Source organism: Hyla sarda, chromosome 5 (genome assembly GCF_029499605.1).
Source record: "Hyla sarda isolate aHylSar1 chromosome 5, aHylSar1.hap1, whole genome shotgun sequence".
NCBI classification, from domain to species: Eukaryota; Metazoa; Chordata; class Amphibia; order Anura; family Hylidae; genus Hyla; species Hyla sarda.
The window spans coordinates 29,304,948-29,324,379 of NC_079193.1; the positions used below are offsets into that span (position 1 = coordinate 29,304,948).

General features: G+C 43.7%; 1 protein-coding gene across 2 annotated transcripts in view; it reads left to right on the plus strand.

The window, feature by feature from the left end:
- Window positions 1-19,432, plus strand: part of MINDY3 (MINDY lysine 48 deubiquitinase 3) — a 201,816-nt gene that overhangs the window by 175,759 nt on the left and 6,625 nt on the right. For both annotated transcript variants that reach the window (XM_056519090.1, XM_056519089.1), the window contains exons 13-14: window positions 11,600-11,672; window positions 19,317-19,404. In XM_056519090.1, coding sequence (XP_056375065.1) covers window positions 11,600-11,672; window positions 19,317-19,404 — 161 coding nt within the window. The remainder of the gene's footprint in view (window positions 1-11,599; window positions 11,673-19,316; window positions 19,405-19,432) is intronic.

Sequence of the window (19,432 nt, forward strand, 5' to 3'; positions counted from 1 at the left end):
TTTATAAGTATATATCTATACCCCCGCCAGCATTTATAAGTATATATCTATACCCCCGCCAGCATTTATAAGTATATATCTATACCCCCGCCAGCATTTATAAGTATATATCTATACCCCCGCCAGCGCATTTATAAGTATATATCTATACCCCGCCAGTGCTTATAAGTATATATCTATACCCCGCCAGTGCTTATAAGTATATATCTATACCCCGCCAGTGCTTATAAGTATATGTCTATACCCCCGCCAGCGCATTTATAAGTATATATCTATACCCCCGCCAGCGAATTTGTCCTAATTTTCTATTGCAGCGCTATATGTGACAACCATACCTATCAGAACGTATTCAGCAGCGGCCCGGCCAGATGATCCTGACAGATATACTATTCATTCATAGTGCCGGCAGCTGTATATGTATATAGATGTGCTGGGGGGGGCAGACATATAGCGTTATCTGCCCCCCACAGCGCTTCTATATACATATAAGTATATCTTTCAGGATCATCGGCCGAGCGGCTGCTGGATGCGCTCCTGACATATATACTTGTCATATATAATGCTGTACAAATGCGCTATATATGACGAGTATATATGTCGGGAGCGCATCCAGCAGCCGTTCGGCCGATGATCCTGAAAGAGATACTGTTCATTCATATCGCCGGCAGCTGTATATGTATATAGAAGCGCAGTGGGGGGCAGATAACGCTATATGTCTGCCCCCCCAGCACATCTATATACATATACAGCTGCCGGCACTATGAATGAACAGTATCTCTTTCAGGATCATCTGGCCGGGCTGCTGCTGAATACGTTCTGATAGGTATGGTTGTCACATATAGCGCTGCAATAGAAAATGAGGACAAATGCGCTGGCGTGGGTATAGATATATACTTATAAATGCTGGCGGGGGTATAGATATATACTTATAAATGCGCTGGTGGGGTCACAGTATGTGCTGGCGGGGGTATAGATATATACTTATAAATGCTGGAGGGGGTATAGATATATACTTATAAATGCTGGCGGGGGCTAGATATATACTTATAAATGCTGGCGGGGGTATAGATATATACTTATAAATGCGCTGGTGGGGTCACAGTATGCGCTGGCAGGGGTATAGATATATACTTATAAATGCTGGCGGGGGTCATATTTTTATTAATGCGCTGGCGGGGGCTAGATATATAGCGCTCTATGCAACCTGCTCCTAGTTTCAGACTTTTCTCATGTAATCTTGCCCACAGTAAAGCCAGTTCTGTTGCAGAAGAGTCCCCTTGCTTTCAATGGGATTCTGCTGCACCAGGCACGTGGCAGACTTTCCGCTGCGGAAAAATCTCAGCCAATAGAATTGCCATGTGTATTGTTTTGGCGGAATCTCCAAAAGCGTATTGCCATCTATGGCAAAGCGGATCTAGCGCCGGCATGTTCCAGCTGGCACCCTCTATTTGCGGAATGTCTGCCCGTGTTTTTTGGACAGACATTCCACAAAATTTTTGCCTAATACATGCTGGCCCCAGGAGCTGCTGCCTTCACCTGCTCTTATGTATCAGCACATCTTTAGGCTGTGTTCAAACACTATTTCTATAGGTTTCTTGTGCTTTCCCCTGATGACACCACAAATTGTGTCAGAAACATGTCGGGAAAAGCGTTGTTTAAGACCAAACATTTATCTATTTTACCTATGTCTACATCTTTATCTATGTTACTGGGTATAGTCAGGTTCGGTATAACCAGTCTTCACTGGTTGACTTCATTTTTATTGGTTGAGGGCCTACACACACAATTGATCTGGTGACTGTTATTACTAATAAAAGTTAAGTATTAGGCACCTCCCCTTATACTATTGCAGATGATATTTGATTTTGTTTCTTGTAATGATTGGTCATATATATTGCTGGGAGTCCTCTCACCTAGTGATGTCCACTGCAGGACCACATATCCTATGTATGCAGATTGTATTAAAGGGATTATCCGGCATAAGGTGACTTTAGTAATTGGGGTCATACAGTAATGGACATGCTTACCAAGGATCTGTGCCTGTGTTGGTGGTAAATGGCCGTGTCCTGGGTTCTTCATCACGCTGCTGACTTGTTTTGGGAAACTGGCTACTTCCTGTTTCTATGACCTTTGTCAGAGGACAATCCCCAGGATCCTTTGTTTCACGGTGGTAGGTGACTTATTTCCCTCACACTTGAAGGTCACCCCACCCATTGCAGCACAGCACAACCTGACACACAAGCTGTGGATCTGCGTGATGATGAATACACGCACACGTGTATCATCATCAGGGGGCTGGCTTCACACAAAACAGACGAAGCAGCCAAGCACCCTTTTTAGCACCTGACTTGTGATGTATTGTCTTGGGCTGCACAGCAAGCTGGGAAGGGTCCGAGACAACACTCCTTTAGTAGGCTGCAGAAAATGAACTTCCGGGGAATAGAAAGACAAAGAAATTTGATACCAGCCACCAAACACAGGTAAGGAAAGTATATTGGTAACTAGATTAACTTTCCTGCTGCTGTCTCCCATTCAAAGAACCTAAAATCCCGGAATACCCCTTTTTAAGCCTTTTTTTTATTTATTTATTTTTGACCGTCCGGTGCCAGGGGATAACCCTTTTAACGTGTATGGACACCTTAGGTATCCAAGGCCACCCTGCTCCTGCAGAACCCTGTATTCTAGACCTGCCTACTCCTTACCCTTGTTTAAGGAGTACTTCTCATGATCTTGGTAAATTTTATAATCCTCCCAGTTCATGATAAACCACCCCCTGCCATTATTTGTATAATTTTTGTTTTCTACCTTGATATTGCTCTGTATTTTCTGCTCAGTCTCAGCCAGATCCACAGACTGGGAAGGGGCGTTCCCCAGCAGGCGTGACATCATCTGAAGCCATACAGGGGAGAACTTCCTCCCTCACTCTGCTACACACAGCCCAGAGCAGTTCACTGTGAGATAAGCTATGATTGGCTAAGGCTGCACACACCCTCCTCAGCACTCCAGACTGCATTTCCTGATTTTGGACTTGTGCAAGAGATGGGGGCAAATGTGCTCTGGACAAGTAGGGGGACACCTAGTGGCAGCTTTGTTAAACAGAAAACATAGCAAAAATTTGTTTTAATGACAGTGCCCATTTAAACCTTCTCCTGTAATCGCTCTTTACCCTTTCACTTGGCGAGCACCTCGACCTCTGTACTGTGAAAGTGACAAACATGATTCATTCGGGGAGATAACATTTTTCGTAGCTGGTATGAGATATCCCAAGCCAAAAGTTTTCTAATTCCTCCCCTTCAGCACATTCATAACATGCCGCAGTAACATATGACATCTGGACGTTACATTTTTCTGTCCATTAGTTTTTCCTATAACACAGTTTTTGTCGTGTGTGTAGATAAACTTTCCACTAGAGAGGAGTAAAGCTGCCAACCCTTACGGGGAGGGGGAGGGGGGAGGCCTCCATAGATTGGTAAATTTTCCAAAATCTGTCATTGGTAGAGAAAAACGAAAAATAGCCACGATAGAGACATACAGTGCCTGATGGTCCCCATTGACTAGAATAGGATCCATTAGGTTTCCATCATGGTGTCCATTATTTTACAAGAAAAATAAAGAACAAATCAGGCTCCTAAATGGGCCACGATAGGTGTGAACATAGACTCAATGAGAATCACATTTTAGGCTAAGAGTCCTTTTGGGCATGGTAAAATTGCGGTCATGCACTTGTCATAGAATTGACGCAGGTATGCCATGTCTCATAGGCAGTGTTTCCCAACCGGTGTGCCTCCAGCTGTTGCAAAACTACAACTCCCAGCGTGCCCGGACAGCCGTTGGCTGTCCGGGCATGCTGGGAGTTGTAGTTTTGAAACAGCTGGACGCACACTGGTTGGGAAACACTGCTCATAGGTGACCCTGCGGACGCCTAGGCTAGATGTAATGCAAGTCATTGAAGACAATGGGTCTTATTTAGTAAGAATGGAGTGTAGTTTTTTTTTTTGTGGGTTTTTGTTTCCGACAGGTATTTTTCCACGATATTTACTATTGTATTTTGTATTTAGTAGGGATTCTATTTAATTTTATTTTATTCAAGCTTTTATTAGGGAAGGGGCTAATTAACATTCATCATTTAAGTTTTTTGCAAATTTTTTTCCACTTTTTCTTAGTCCCCATAGGGCATTATTACATGCAATCTGTAGATTGCATACACTGATCAATGATATGCCAAAGCATAGCATTGATCAGTGTTATCGGCGCTCCTTTACTACTGCCTGCCATGGATGGCTGCAGTATAGGAGCTACGGCAAAGGACCTGGCAGCTGATCAGGACACCACGGCGATCCCGATCAGCAGTTGACTTCAGGACTTTTAGACGCTGCAATCAGCTTTGATCGCGGCGTCTATAGGGTTAATGCCGAACATCAACGCGATTTATGATGTTCGGCATTAGCCACAGGTCCCGGCTATGGCGTGCGCTCAGCTGCTTGGTGCGCTGCATAGATCGGGACCTCCGTGATACCTGCTGGGGGTCCTGACGGCGAGTATCGGATTAGTAGGTATCTGGTGTCCAGTATCGGTCCTGATACCGATACCAAATTCGGTGACGGGACACCACTAGTATTTGGCAATTTTCCCAACATTTTCCTCTTTTTACAACTGCTCTGATATGTCGAGCTTTCCAGAGCTTTAATCCACCACATTTTATGTGGGAACATTAGTAAATTTATAGGTTTCTTTAGAAAATATAAGGGGTGGGGGGGGGTTTGGAGACACACCCCTTTTAAAGTGTTGTCTGAGTAAAGTGGAGAGTTAATATGTTTTTTTTTTTTTGCATTTTTTGTCAGAAATGTTGGTGCATACACATGCAACACAGAAAACCCTACAAAACCTACTTGGAAAAGCCTTAGTAAAAGAGAGCCAGTGATGACTGTATGAAATGTGAGGGCCACTCTGCTGGTAGGAGTTATGGAAGTCTTTTAGAAAAAAGGAAGGGATAAGTGGTTTCGGGGGAAAGGAGTGTGGTGACCAGGTGCTCTATCACATTTTATGTGATCCACTCTGGGTGATTATACACTGTTAACTCATTGTAAGATTAAAGAATATATATAAAGAAAGAAGAATTGTTGCAGCATAACAAGTGTGTTTGAGCCTTTTATATTGTGAATATGCAGGATTTATGGAAGCCCCCATGCCCTTTGTGGGTGCCTAAATTTTTTGTTATGGGAGGAGGGGTTAATAGTACTTACAGGTGAAGGTAAATAGCTATCCATCTACTCATGTACTACTAAGCGGAGTTAACCCTTGGTATTCACAGAAGTCAAAATTAGGTTAGAAATATAGCCAAAATAAGATTGGTCAGCAGCTAGAGAGAGATCTTTTTTTTTTTTTCATTGCACCATGACATAGAAAGTTTAACGGAATAAAATATAAAAGTAGCCCTATGGTAAATCATGGACAGCCCAACAAACAAAACTCAGTTGTTCTGCATCTGTATACTAAAATTAAATAAATAAATTAATAAATATGACTTTACCTACGCTGGGTATATAGACAGTGTTAAACTTAGTTGGAGCTTCTAAGTTGAATGACTTTTGCAGCTTATTTGGAGTAAATGAGCTGTATCCGCTGAGAAAATAGAGCAGGTGTAAGTGCGGAAATAGAAGAGTTACCACAATCTTGGGTTTCGGTGACACGTCATCCTCCGTTACTGCAAGAATTGGTCTGTGACTGGGGCCTCTGTTTAGTCTGATGGAGTCTGCAGGATGTGTGGTCAGTCTGGGCTCCCAACCATTCAGCCAGTTCTCGCCTATAGATGTATTGACTGATTGGATCCCAGTGAACTGTACACAGACACTTCCACACAAAATGAGCTTTAGGATTTAGCGCAGATGGCTTTAAAGGGGTACTTCACCCCTAGCCATCTTACACCTATCCAAAGGATGACATAGATATCCAAAGGATAGGGGATAAGATGTCTGATCCCAGTGGCGGGACCCCCGCAGTCTCGGAAGTGGCACCCCAGACATATCTGGTGCACGGAGCCAACTTCGCTCCGTGCCAGATGACTGGCGATGCGGGGCGCAGGCCATGCCCCCTCAATGCAAGTCTATGGGAGGGGGCGTTGCCGTGATGTCACGAGCCTCCGGCGCTGCACCCAACGCTCTAAACAGGTGCAGCAGGGAGATCGCGGGTGTCCCCACGATCAGACATCTTATCCCCTATCCTTTGAATAGGGGATAAGATGTCTAAGGGTGGAGTATCCCTTTAAGGCCTCATTCACACGGCAGAATTTCCAGTCCGATATTCTTTCTGCAGAGTCCGGAATTTGAGATGTTTGCGGTTGTTTTAGCCATGGAATTTCTACAGTCTGCACAATGCACCAGAATCCCATTGAAACAAATAGGAGTTTCCTGCAACAGAATTTCCGAGCGGAGTTCATAACAAGGTCCATGATGACCCAAAAGGTAAAGTGTCAACATAAAACTAAGTTTATGCACACACAGAATATGTAGAAAAAAAGGCAGCCTGTTTTGTGTTTTACCATGAGCCCTTCATCAGCTTTAATTGGATCCAAGTAGAGGTGCACATGAACACACAATGACCCTGATTTACTATTGTAAACCCGACATATTTTGTCGGGTAGTGCGACAGATTCTGTCTCATTGTGCCCGAATTCTGTCTCATTGCGCCAGAAATGAAAGAAAAAAAAAAAAAAAAAACTCGACTGAGAAAACCCGAAAAAGGGGTGTGGCCATTGGGTAAAGTTACGTGGTCAAAGAAAAGGGGGCTTGTCCCTGACATTTTCACAAAAAAACAACATTTGCTGATTTGAGCTGAGGAAAACCCCACAGATCAGAGCATGTGTAAAAAAAACAAAATTTAGGGAAAAGTGCAAAATATAGAGAAAAGTGCAAAATGTAGGGAAACCTTAGTTAATACAGTGGAAAAAAAATTGTAGGGAATTAAAACCCACGAAGAAACCTACACAACACTCTTAGTAAATCAGGGCCAAGATATATATATATATTTTGTATTCATGTGCACCAAGCCTCCTTTTATCAAATATCCAATTTGATACTACTTCTAATGAAAAGTCATGGATTGTCCACCCTGAGGCCACATTCACACGTACAGAATTCCGCCAGGGATTCCATGCTGTGCACATGGTTGAATTTCTGCGCCAGATGTTTCTTCCGATTTCCTTGTCCACAGAAAGAATGAACCTGTATATTCTTTCTGTGGAATCCACACGAAATGCATTGCCATCTATGGGACGGCGCATTCCTTTGCCATCCTAGCTCCGGCATATTATGCCAGCGCCCGCAGTCTGCAGAATGTCCACAAAGAGATTTTCCGTGCGGACGTTCCGGACATGTGAAGATAGCCTTACAAGTAAGTTTCATACTTTTCCATTGTGTCCTGTGATGGAAAATACTTGATATTCCAGCACCTGTTAGTACCTGTTCACTGGATGAACTACAGTTTTTTGTTACCTTACATCTCTGGCATCATGTGGTTAGCATAAATGTATGGTGCGGGTACAGGAACTGTGTTGCTGGAGGCCGCTGACACAGCTCCTATCCAAAATGATTGTCCTGAATATTCCTAGGGTAGTGGCCTCATGTACCAAGCAATGTGCGGACATGTGATATGAATAAAAAGGTAGTTAGAGCCCCCGCACCGAAAGGCAACAGTGGCGGCTCCGAAGGCTTGTCGCGGAGAAAGTTTGCCAGTTGTGACAACACCGCCACCGGGCACCACTTGTTGCCTGAAGTGAAGAACCTGACCACAGCCCCCACCGGGAAGTTATGGTGACAGAAAGTGAAATCTCAAACCAAGAACCCTGCCACCTTAAGTGAGCTATCTGTAAGCGTGCCGTACCCCGCCTGGCACACGAGAATTCACCCGGTCGGAGGAAACCCTAGTACGCTAGGTACACTGCCGACTTCAGTATCAGGCTGTTCTCCAACCGAATGGGTTACCGTCCATCATGTCAGACAATGACCTAACAGTTCATCGCTGATAGGCCTCCTGAGCGCCGGAATACTGGAGCTACCGGCCAAGACCCCTCTGAGCGCAGCCTTGACAGCCTGAGACGAAATAAAAGAATGCCTGTCCGGGAGAGATAAAGAAATGAAGTGCTGGATACCTGAAAGATGAGATTTGATGGTACTATGAGACAAGTGCAGAGAAGAGTGGCAGAACCCGATGACAGATGGAATGACATTTGTGTCAAGGAGAAAGGACTATTGTGTTGTGTTAGATAAGACCTGAAAGTGATGTATGCCGCGTGATATGCCTTCAGTGCAAGTTTAACGTATGCGAAGTACACTGGCACAGAGGTATGTGCGGTGTAACTACTGGTGATTGTAGAGTACCAGCTATGACCATCTGCACAGTATGAAAGCTACGAACGTATGTGTAGTGTACCCCATCTGCAACCATGAGCGTATGACCAATGCGAGCTATGTGTAAGGTAAAACAGTACGAAGCTAGATAAGACAACAGTTATGAGCATGTGTTCTGGATAGCGACCCGCGTATGTATATTGATGAAAGAAAGAAAGGGTGAGGCGGGTGGGTTTCGCCAACCCAGCATACGCCCTGAGGGCGGAGTCAGTGGCGATTAAATATACTAAGCCCCTCCCACAAATGCAGCCTGATAGGCTTTCTACTTATGTATATGGATACTTTGGAAATAAACTCACCAATCTTTATGGAACAACAACACTTTGAGTGGAATTTATTTTGGGTTGTACACTAAAAAACTAACTTAAAAAAGTGGGTAACGGCCACCAAATGGGGGTGACTTTTAGCTGGCATAGATTTCATTGTATGCTAATGTGCCAAATGTATTAAGAAGCCTGTACCTTGGTGCATCCAACTCCAAGGGGGTACCATGTTTAAACAGATTTGTAAATTATTTCTATTAAAAAAATCTTAACCCTTCCAGTACTTATCAAATGCTGAAGTTGAGTTATTCTTTTCTGTATGACAACAGGGCTCTCTACTGACACCTGTCTGTCTGTCTCAGGAACTGCACAGAGTAGGAGGAAATCCCCATAGCAAACCTCTCCTGCTCTGGTCAGTTCCTGAGACAAGCAGAGATGTCAGCAGAGAGCACTGTGGTCAGACTGGAAAGAACAACTCAACTTCAGCAGTCGATAAGTACTGGTAGGATTAAGTTTTTATAATAGAAGTAATTTACAAATCTGTTAAACTTTCTGGAGCCAGTTGATATGAAAAAAAAAAAGTTTTTCACTGGAATGCCCCTTTTAAATTGTTCTTAAAATTTCTTACTGAAGAATGTCCTTTGCAAAATGAGTCTTCATTCTGATTTGGCTCAATGCAAAACCTTCTGGATTATACTTTTCAATACAGAATTCATCATTTTATCCCCCCATAGAGATCTGTTCTGGGCTCAGCTATGCCGGTATGCGTCCATATATAATTAATGGGTAGAAGTACAGTGGAGTCATGGAATCCATTTGGTTCCCTGGGCAGGTTGATAATGACAAGTAATACTATAGGCTTCTGTGTGAGGGTCTGCAAAATGTTCTTCTCCTTAATGCAAATCACCACGAGCACTGATGAAGCCCGAACATCTGGCAACACTCACCCCGTAACAGTGTGTCATTAACATTACTTGTTCCAGAGAGGTTTTTCCTCCTGACAGGATAGTCGGGTGACTACATCATAGCTTGTCTGTCACAAGTTGGGGAGGAGGAACACATGGTCGTAGAGTGTTGGTAAAATTTATCAATAAACTCCAGCAGCTGCTCCAGATCCCAGTCACAACAAGCTTTGTAGATAGAAGTACAGATAGGAGGCTGCCCAGGACACATGTATGTCCTGTCAACACCAGAGACATTGTCATCTCCTTCAGGATGGCCCAGTCTCACTCCTGGAAATGAACTCTTATAGCCTCACATTGTTGCTTGTACCGCTGAAATAATTTTGTTAAAATTTTAATTTTATAAGGTTTTACTAGCTGAGTGCCCGGCTTTATCTGGTTTTGCTGCCTAAAGCTTGTGGGAGAGGAAAAGCAACAATGAAGCTTTCTTCCTCCTATCCCAACCTCATATCTCATGTTCATATCCTGACCTCATATGTGGTGGTCATATCCCCTCCTTATATTTTGTCCACATAGCCAAACCTTATATATCATCCTCCTGCCCCGTCTTCCTATCCTGAGCTCATATGCCAAGCTCATATCCTGTCCTAATATCCGCCTATCCCAAGCTCATATCTCATCCTCCTATGTCATGGTCACATCCCATCCTCATATACCTCATATCACTTTCCTGACCTCTTATCCATCCTTATATCCTGACCTCTTATTCATCCTTATATCCCGACTTCTTATCCGTCCTTATATCCTGACCTCTTATCCGTCCTTATATCCTGACCTCTTATCCGTCCTTATATCCTGACCTCTTATCCGTCCTTATATCCTGACCTCTTATCCGCCCTTATATCCTGGCCTCTTATCCGTCCTTATATCCTGACCTGTTATTCTGTCCTTAGATTTTGACCTCTTATCCGTCCTTATATCCTGAACTCTTATCCATCCCATTATCCTGACCTCTTATCCGTCCCATTATTCTGACCTCTTATCCGTCCCATTATCCTGACCTCTTATCCGTCCCATTATCCTGACCTCTTATCCGTCCCATTATCCTGACCTCTTATCCTGTCCTTGTATCATGACCTCTTATCTGTCCTTATATCCTGACCTCTTATCTGTCCTTATATCCTGACCTCTTATATATCCTTGTATACTGACCTCTTTCCTGTCCTTATATCCTGACCTTTTATTCGTCCTTATATCCTGAACTCTTATCCGTCCTTATATCCTGACCTGTTAACTGTCCCATTATCCTGACCTCTTATCCTGTCCTTAGATTTTGACCTCTTATCTGTCCTTATAGCCTGAACTCTTATCCGTCCTTATATCCTGACCTGTTATCCGTCCTTATATCCTGACCTCTTATCCTGTCCCTATATCCTAACCTCTTATCCGTCGTTATGTCTAGACTTCTTATCTGTCCTTATATCCCGAGCACATATCGCTTCTTTATCTATATTTATGTGTGTATATACATACATGCATGTTGAGATATATATATATATATATATATATTTATGTATATATATATATATTTATTAGTAAACACTCGATGGAAATAACAGTCCTAAGAAACTTCACATTAAAAGGTGACTCAAAGACCTAAATCTTAGTGTAATTTTTTTTTAATGAAAATGGGGAAGGTTTATCAAAACCTGTGTAGAGGAGGAGTGGTGCAGTTGCCTTTGGCAACCAGTCAGATTGCTTCTTTAATTTTTCACAGGCTTCTTTAAATATGAAAGAAAGGAGCGATCTGACTGGTTGCTATGGGCAACTGCACCACTCCTCCTCTTCACAAGTTTTGATAAATCTCCCCCAATGTTTCACGGAGCAGTGTCTGAATTTCTGCCATAAAAAAAAATTGTACCAGAGTTTTGTGTGTTTTAGACACTTTTTGATCCATTCTAGGAAATGTCTAGAATAAATTCTCTTCCAGGATGACTACAACCTCCTTTTTTTTAAATTCTTTTCCTAGATAATGGCTTCATTCCTGATGCTTTGCTAGAAGAAGTCATGAAAGCGCTGGATCTTGTGTCTGACCCTGAATAGTAAGTATATAATTCCATGGCCTCCTAACTCAGCGGTCTCCAAACATTGGCCCTCCAGATGTTGCAAAACTACAACTTCCAGCATGCCCAGACAGCCGTTGGCTGTCCGGGCATGCTGGGAGTTGTAGTTTTGCAACCGCTGGAGAATCACTGGTTGGCAAATACTGGTCTGTGAAGTACATGAGTCGAATTCGGCAACCAGACAATACCAGGCCATAACGCCAAGATCCCATCAGGTCTCAGGAGTGAGTGGATGAGGACAGTAACGCTTTAAAGGGGTTGTTTAGGATTAGAAAAATGCTGCTTCTTTCTGGCAAAAACAGCGCCACTCTTGTCCACAGGTTGTGTCTGGTGTTGCAACTCTGCTCCATGATAGCCATGCAAAAGAGTTTTAAGCTTAAATGCAAAAAGTACTTGGAACTACTTGTATCACCCCTATTAGGTAGAAGCCCCCAGTAGGTAGGTAACCCCCCCCCCCTCTATTAGGTAAAAGCCCCCAGTAGATAGGTAACCCCACCATCAGGTAAAAGCCCCCATTAAGTAGGTAGAGAATCCCCTCTATTAGGTGGAAGCCCCAAGTAGATAGTTAAGTATGGAATCCCTCTATAAAGTAGAAGCCCCCAGTAGGTAGGTAGAGAATCTCTTGTATTAGGTAGAAACCCCCAGTACATAGGTAGATAATCCTCTCCTTTTAGGTAGAAGCCCCCAGTAGTTAGTCAGGTAGGTAGGGAACCTCCTACTCGTTAGATGCCCTCCCCCCAGATAACAGAGCGAACATTGAAGAGGCCGTTGGCTGTCCGGGCATGCTAGAAGTTGTAGTTCTGCAACATCTGGAGGTTCACAGTTTGGAGACCACTGTACTAAGGACTGTAGTAATTTATGATTAATCTATGTGCTCAGGGGGGCAGATTGCTAAGGAGGAGGCAATTACAAAGTTTATTCACTCTGCATATCCCATATTTTGGGCTTTCCGATTTGGACAATCCCTCCTTGTTATGAGGATCCCTTAACAAATATTGTTTTCCTGCTGGGACCCTCAATATTAATTCAGAATTCCTTTTATAGGATATATGTTTTTCTTAACCGGAGAACCACTATGGAATCTCCGAGAGCCTGACGGTGGTGCTAGGACCGCATTGACTGCATCGCCGTCCACAAAGAATTTTCATATACACGCATTCTTTTGGCAGATCTGCTCAGAAATGCATTACTGTCTATAGGGCTGCCCTTGGGATCTCCCGTGGAAATTCCGGCCAGAGATTTTGTAGTGTAAACCCGGAAAGTGAACTTTACCTTTCACAGAGCTAATAGTTGTTACCAAACCTAAAAAGTCACCTTTTTATTACTCAGCCAAGTGTCAAGGAGGTGGAGCCAAACTGCTGAAGTGCCACAGCCTGGCATGCCTCCTTGCTTACCCTCTTCTTTCACCCCCTCCTTGACTGACATACTGCCGGAAGGTGAGAAGGAGCAAGAAGGCATGCCAGACTATGGCACTTGAGCAGCTCGGCTCCGCCTTCTTGACACTTGGTTAAAAGGTGATTTTATAACTTGGGCAACCACCATCAGCTCCACAAAAGGTAAAATTTGCTTTTCTACCCCAAGAGCTATCCAACGGTGTCTGGTGTCGGCTTTTAGCAGCAAATAAAGCTGACGGAACATTCCGTCAATACTGTACATTATCTAATGCATATCAGCTGGGAGCTGTAGTTTTGCAACAGCTGGAGATTTAGAGACGACGACAGTCCTAAGGTGATGGATTGGAGCTCTGTATGAGGAAAAAAAAATACTCCCAAAAAAAATAAAAAATTGTGTGTGTGTATATATATACACACAAACACACACACACATTATTTTAACATATATATTAAAAATTAAAACAAATTTTGTATTTTTTGCATTTCTTGGTTTAACCCCTTTATGACCCAGCAAATTTTGATTTCTGGCTCACGTTTTTTTCCTCCTTACATTCTAAGACACTTAACTTTTTTATTTTTCCAAACGTGAGGAATAGAATGGACGGCAACTCGCTGTGTTCCACGATAACTTTATTCAACGAGGATGGGTGCAAATGACGAACAGGCACAGAATTCAGAGCGACGTTTCGCGTGAGCCGGGAGAAGCGTGCAACTCGAAATGTCGCTCTGTATTCTGTGCCTGTTCGTCATTTGCACCCATCCTCGTTGAATAAAGTTATCGTGGAACACAGCGAGTTGCCGTCCATTCTATTCCTCACGTTTGGATTTGTTTATGCTCATTGTGGGACTGAGCCCCGCTGTCGCACACTACAGAGGAGCAGCAGTAGCATCGCTGGGGGACATAGTGTATCAGTGAAGGATCTGGAGGAGGTAGTGCCCGCTTCACCCTCTTTGGGCAAGCTTTTTTATATTTTGACTGACAAAGTTGTATTAGGGCTTAATTTCTCCAGGACCAGTTGGACTTTCCACTGATACACTTTTTTTTTTATCCTACAATGTATTACAAAGCCAGAAATTTTTTTTCATGCAGGGCAAAATTTTAAAAAATATAGAATTGCACAATTATGTAGGGCAATAATTTTTGGGAAGTTCAAAATACAGTAAATATGACATTCCATCTCAGTACGATTCCAATGATACCAATCTTGAATAATTTTTGTTTCGTTTTATGGTTAAAAATAAAATTAAACCTTGAAAAAAAATAAAATAACTTTGTTCATTACCATGTTCTCACCTTACTTTTCATAACTTTATGTTTCAACCTACGGATGTGTGTTAGGGTTTGTTTTTTGCGCCATGAGCGGTAGTTTTTAACGGTACCACGTTTGTGTAGTTCTGGCTTTTTGATCACTTTTTATTCAAATTTTTTAGGGATGTAATGTAACCAAAAATCAGCAATTTTGGCATTTGGAATTTTTTTTAGTGATTTCTCCGTTCAACGTGCAGGATCAGAAATATATTATTTTAATAGTTTGGACTTTGGACAATTACGCATGCGGTGATACCAAATATGTGTATTTTTTATGTTTGTACAGTGTTTTATTTAAAAAAATGGGAAAAGGGGGGTGATTAAAATTTTTATTAGGGGAGGGATTTTTATATATTTAAAAAAAAAAAACTTTTTGCCCCCCCCCCCCTTATTGCATTACATTGATCTATGAAATCTGTGCTCGATTGCAAAGGGCTGCCAAAGGGAGCCCTAAGCAATAACAGAGCCAGGGAAGATGCTGAGGACACGGTGGAACCTTGGGCTTCCCTATTAACCCATAACCCACAGGGGGAGGGGGGGGGGGGCTATGGGACCACTAGACACCAGGGAATAGCGTCATTTAATGTTTAAATGCAGTGATCTGTATAGATCATGGTATTTAAACAGTTAAATGCCTGCCATCGGCGCGATCTCCGATGATAGCAGCGGACATCTCCCGGTCATGTCGCGGACCCGACCGGTGGCCCCCCATCATGTTAGCCCACCCGACCCATGACGTCCATGTATGCCATGGGCTGGGAAGGGGTTAAAGATGATGTTTTGGTGTGTTTTGAATTCCAGAGAACTTTTTTTTTTTTTTGTGCAATTTCTCATATTTTCCCCCCCCCCCCCCCCCCCAAATGACAAGTGTGCATTCAATTAAAAGGAGAACGTGAGAAATAAATCTTCCATGAATATTTGTAAACACCTGAAGATTAATAACACATGCACTTATAATGTAAATACAGTAATGACGATAGACCCCAACAAGCCACATGTGACCTGCCAGCCAGCAAAACGCCTCCCCCTCTGGGGGTTATGTGAATGGCTTCATATTCTCACGGGTCCGTCGTGCGGCGCGGTCCGTATTGGATGGACGGTGATTTCCCATTGTTTATTCTCAGATTGAAGTTTTTATAAAACAATATCAGATAAGCCCTTGACCCACCTAGACCCAAATTTCCACGTCTGATTCTAATCTGCTGCCATGTGTTTTCACATTGGAGGAAGATCCTGGGAAAGTCCCAACTTTTTTGCTCCATTATAGTCTATGGCAGTGAGTCCCAAACAATGTGTCTCCAGCTGTTGCAAAAAGACAACTCCCAGACTTGCTGATAAGAATCACATATTGGGCTAAGAGTCCTTTTGTAAGGCTGCATTCACACTTCGTTTTTACTTTACGGGTGCCGGATCCGACTGGGGGAGGGGCAAACCGGGCTCTCCCGTACCCCAGCCGGACCTGCGCTGAACTCCATTTACTTTAATGAGCCGGTGACTCCGGTCGGCTCATTTTTTACCTGTATCTGGTTTTGTGACCAGACCTAAAACCGTAGTATACTACGGTTTCCTGACCGGACCTAAAACCGTAGTATACTACGGTTTTAGGTCCGGTCAGGAAATCTCATATGGGTCAGAAATGAGCCGACCGGAGTCACCGTTTGACTCCGGTCGGCTCATTAAAATAAATGGAGTTCAGCGCTGGTCCGGCTGGGGTACGGGAGAGCCCGGTCTGCCCCTCCCCCAGCCGGATCCGGCACCCGTAATGTAAAAACGAAGTGTTAATGCAGCCTAAGTCATGGTAAAGTTGTGGTCAAGCATGCGTCAAGTTGCTGCAGGTTTACCATAATTCATAGGCAGTGTTTCCAAAACCATATGCCTCCACCTGCTGCAAAACTACAACTCCCAGCGTGAACAAAACAGCACCACTTCTGTCCACTGGTTGTGCCTGGTGTTGCAACTGTTCTCCATGATAGCCATGCGAAAGAGTTTGGCTTGCCCAGGCTTTTAAAGATCACCGGTCACTAAATAAACTTTTCTAAACTATCTCAGACTATGTTCCCTAACTACTCATAACACTCCTCCCACCCTTAGAAAAAAAATTCAGAGTTTTTAAAAGCTGTGTATCATACCTTTATTTTTGCTCACATAGTAAAATCTCTCAGCAGGAGAAAGTGGGCATTTCCCAGCAGGCATGACATCACTAAAGCCTGCTGGGGAACCACTTCTGCCCTCGCATGGTTGCAGCGCTGTGATGAATAGAAAACCTCAGGCTCTGTGCAGCAGCTTTCAATCTGTGTATCTTTTAGTGAGGCTCTGTTCAGCTTTAAGTCTGTGCAGCTGCTTTCAGTGAGGCTCTTTGCAGCTTTCAGTGAGGCTCTTTGCAGCTTTCAGTGAGGCTCTTTGCAGCTTTCAGTGAGGCTCTTTGCAGCTTTCAGTGAGGCTCTTTGCAGCTTTCAGTGAGGCTCTTTGCAGCTTTCAGTGAGGCTCTTTGCAGCTTTCAGTGAGGCTCTTTGCAGCTTTCAGTGAGGCTCTTTGCAGCTTTCAGTGAGGCTCTTTGCAGCTTTCAGTGAGGCTCTTTGCAGCTTTCAGTGAGGCTCTTTGCAGCTTTCAGTGAGGCTCTTTGCAGCTTTCAGTGAGGCTCTTTGCAGCTTTCAGTGAGGCTCTTTGCAGCTTTCAGTGAGGCTCTTTGCAGCTTTCACTGAGGCTCTTTGCAGCTTTCACTGAGGCTCTTTGCAGCTTTCACTGAGGCTCTTTGCAGCTTTCACTGAGGCTCTTTGCAGCTTTCACTGAGGCTCTTTGCAGCTTTCACTGAGGCTCTTTGCAGCTTTCACTGAGGCTCTTTGCAGCTTTCACTGAGGCTCTTTGCAGCTTTCACTGAGGCTCTTTGCAGCTTTCACTGAGGCTCTTTGCAGCTTTCACTGAGGCTCTTTGCAGCTTTCACTGAGGCTCTTTGCAGCTTTCACTGAGGCTCTTTGCAGCTTTCACTGAGGCTCTTTGCAGCTTTCACTGAGGCTCTTTGCAGCTTTCACTGAGGCTCTTTGCAGCTTTCACTGAGGCTCTTTGCAGCTTTCACTGAGGCTCTTTGCAGCTTTCACTGAGGCTCTTTGCAGCTTTCACTGAGGCTCTTTGCAGCTTTCACTGAGGCTCTTTGCAGCTTTCACTGAGGCTCTTTGCAGCTTTCACTGAGGCTCTTTGCAGCTTTCACTGAGGCTCTTTGCAGCTTTCACTGAGGCTCTTTGCAGCTTTCACTGAGGCTCTTTGCAGCTTTCACTGAGGCTCTTTGCAGCTTTCACTGAGGCTCTTTGCAGCTTTCACTGAGGCTCTTTGCAGCTTTCAGTCTGTGCAGCTTTCACTGAGGCTCTTTGCAGCTTTCACTGAGGCTCTTTGCAGCTGTCAATCAAGCTCAGTGCCGAGAAACACTTCCTGAGTTTGGTCTCCGGCCATTACAAGCAGGAGACCAAAATCAGAGGTTTTGACCAGACGGAATGTGTTCTGGTCAAGAAAGGAGACCCCTGGTGGCCAGAAGTATACCGCAGAAAAACTAACACAAAACTTTTTTTTAATGGAAGCCAATTACAAAATGTATTTAGCATAAAGAATCAAATATTAAAAATCATGTTTAGTGACAGTGCCCATTTAAGCTTTTTTTTTTATACATAAAATACTTGTAACTACTTGTACGTAAATGCAAATGGTTATGTGGATAGTACTCACCGATACCAATTACCAATATTTCTATTTTATTTTAATGTCAGGTGATAGCAGAGATGGCTCTAGACTTGTGAACATGAGGCCCTCACTGACACTCATAGTTAAGATATGCCCCTAGTGGGCGGTAGGGAATCCCCCCATTAGGTAGAAGCCTTCAGTAGGTAGGTAGGAAATCACCCCTGTTAGATAGAAACCCCAAGTAGGTAGGTAACCCTGCCATCAGGTTAAAGACCTCATTAAGTAGGTAGGGAATCCCCTCTATTAGTTGGAAGCCCCCAGTAGGTAGGTATTGAATACTCCTATTAGGTAGAATCCCCCAGTACATAGGTAGGTAGTCCTTCCCTTTTAGGCAAAAGCTCCCAGTAGGTATGGAATACTCCTATTAGGTAGAATCCCCCAGCGCATAGGTAGGTAATCCTCCCCTTTTTAGGTAGAAGCCCCCAGTAGTTTGAGAGTCAGGTAGGTAGGGAACCTCCTATTCGGTAGATCAGAGCATCCTAGAAACAATCATTCTTTCAGCTCATCTTAGTTTATGGCTTTAGTGTAACCGACCATTGTTGTAAAATGGGAAATGGCAAGTAAATTTATTTTGGGCCGAGGTTGTCGCCTCAGTCTTTTCATGACCATGCCCATTGGGCTTAAAAGAAAAAAAAAAAGGGATGAAGCTATGATGGACACCTCCAGTGCTGACCGAAGGAGCATCCTTCCGAATTATCCAGTGTGGCTGATCCACCGTTGACTGGACAATGGGCGTCCATATACATCAGGTTGTTGCTCATCTAGTCTGGAATCTTCAGCATTAGCGCCGATATGAGGAATCATCAGAGGGTTAAGGCTCAGGTTGGTCTCATGTCTGCAGCACTATTCTGTGGACACAGTAACACCAGCTCTTGGCTCGCTGCCCTCGGCCGTGTTAAGTTTCCAGCCCCGCTCTCACTTTACTACTCGCTCTGTATTTAGAAATGTTTTCCTAATAAGGTTCTGTCTCCCGAAATTATCATCACTGTTTTGGTTTTAATCATAAGATTATGCAGTCTGAAAATAAACCCGTTTTGGCAAATGAGATGCCATTCAGATGAACGTGTCCTGGATTCCCGAAATAGAAAGCGCATTCATTGGCAGGGCCGAGCGGCGCAGTACCAGAGATCTCAGGAACGCGGCGGGGGCAATGCTTCTCTTGCTTATTGTTTGATTTCCAATGTTTTCTAGTGTAAACCTCATGAAGACCAAATTAGACCCAGAAGGTCTCGGGATCATATTACTGGGCCCGTTCCTCCAGGAGTTTTTCCCTGAGCAGGTACTGTATGCAGTCTCTGGTGCTTATG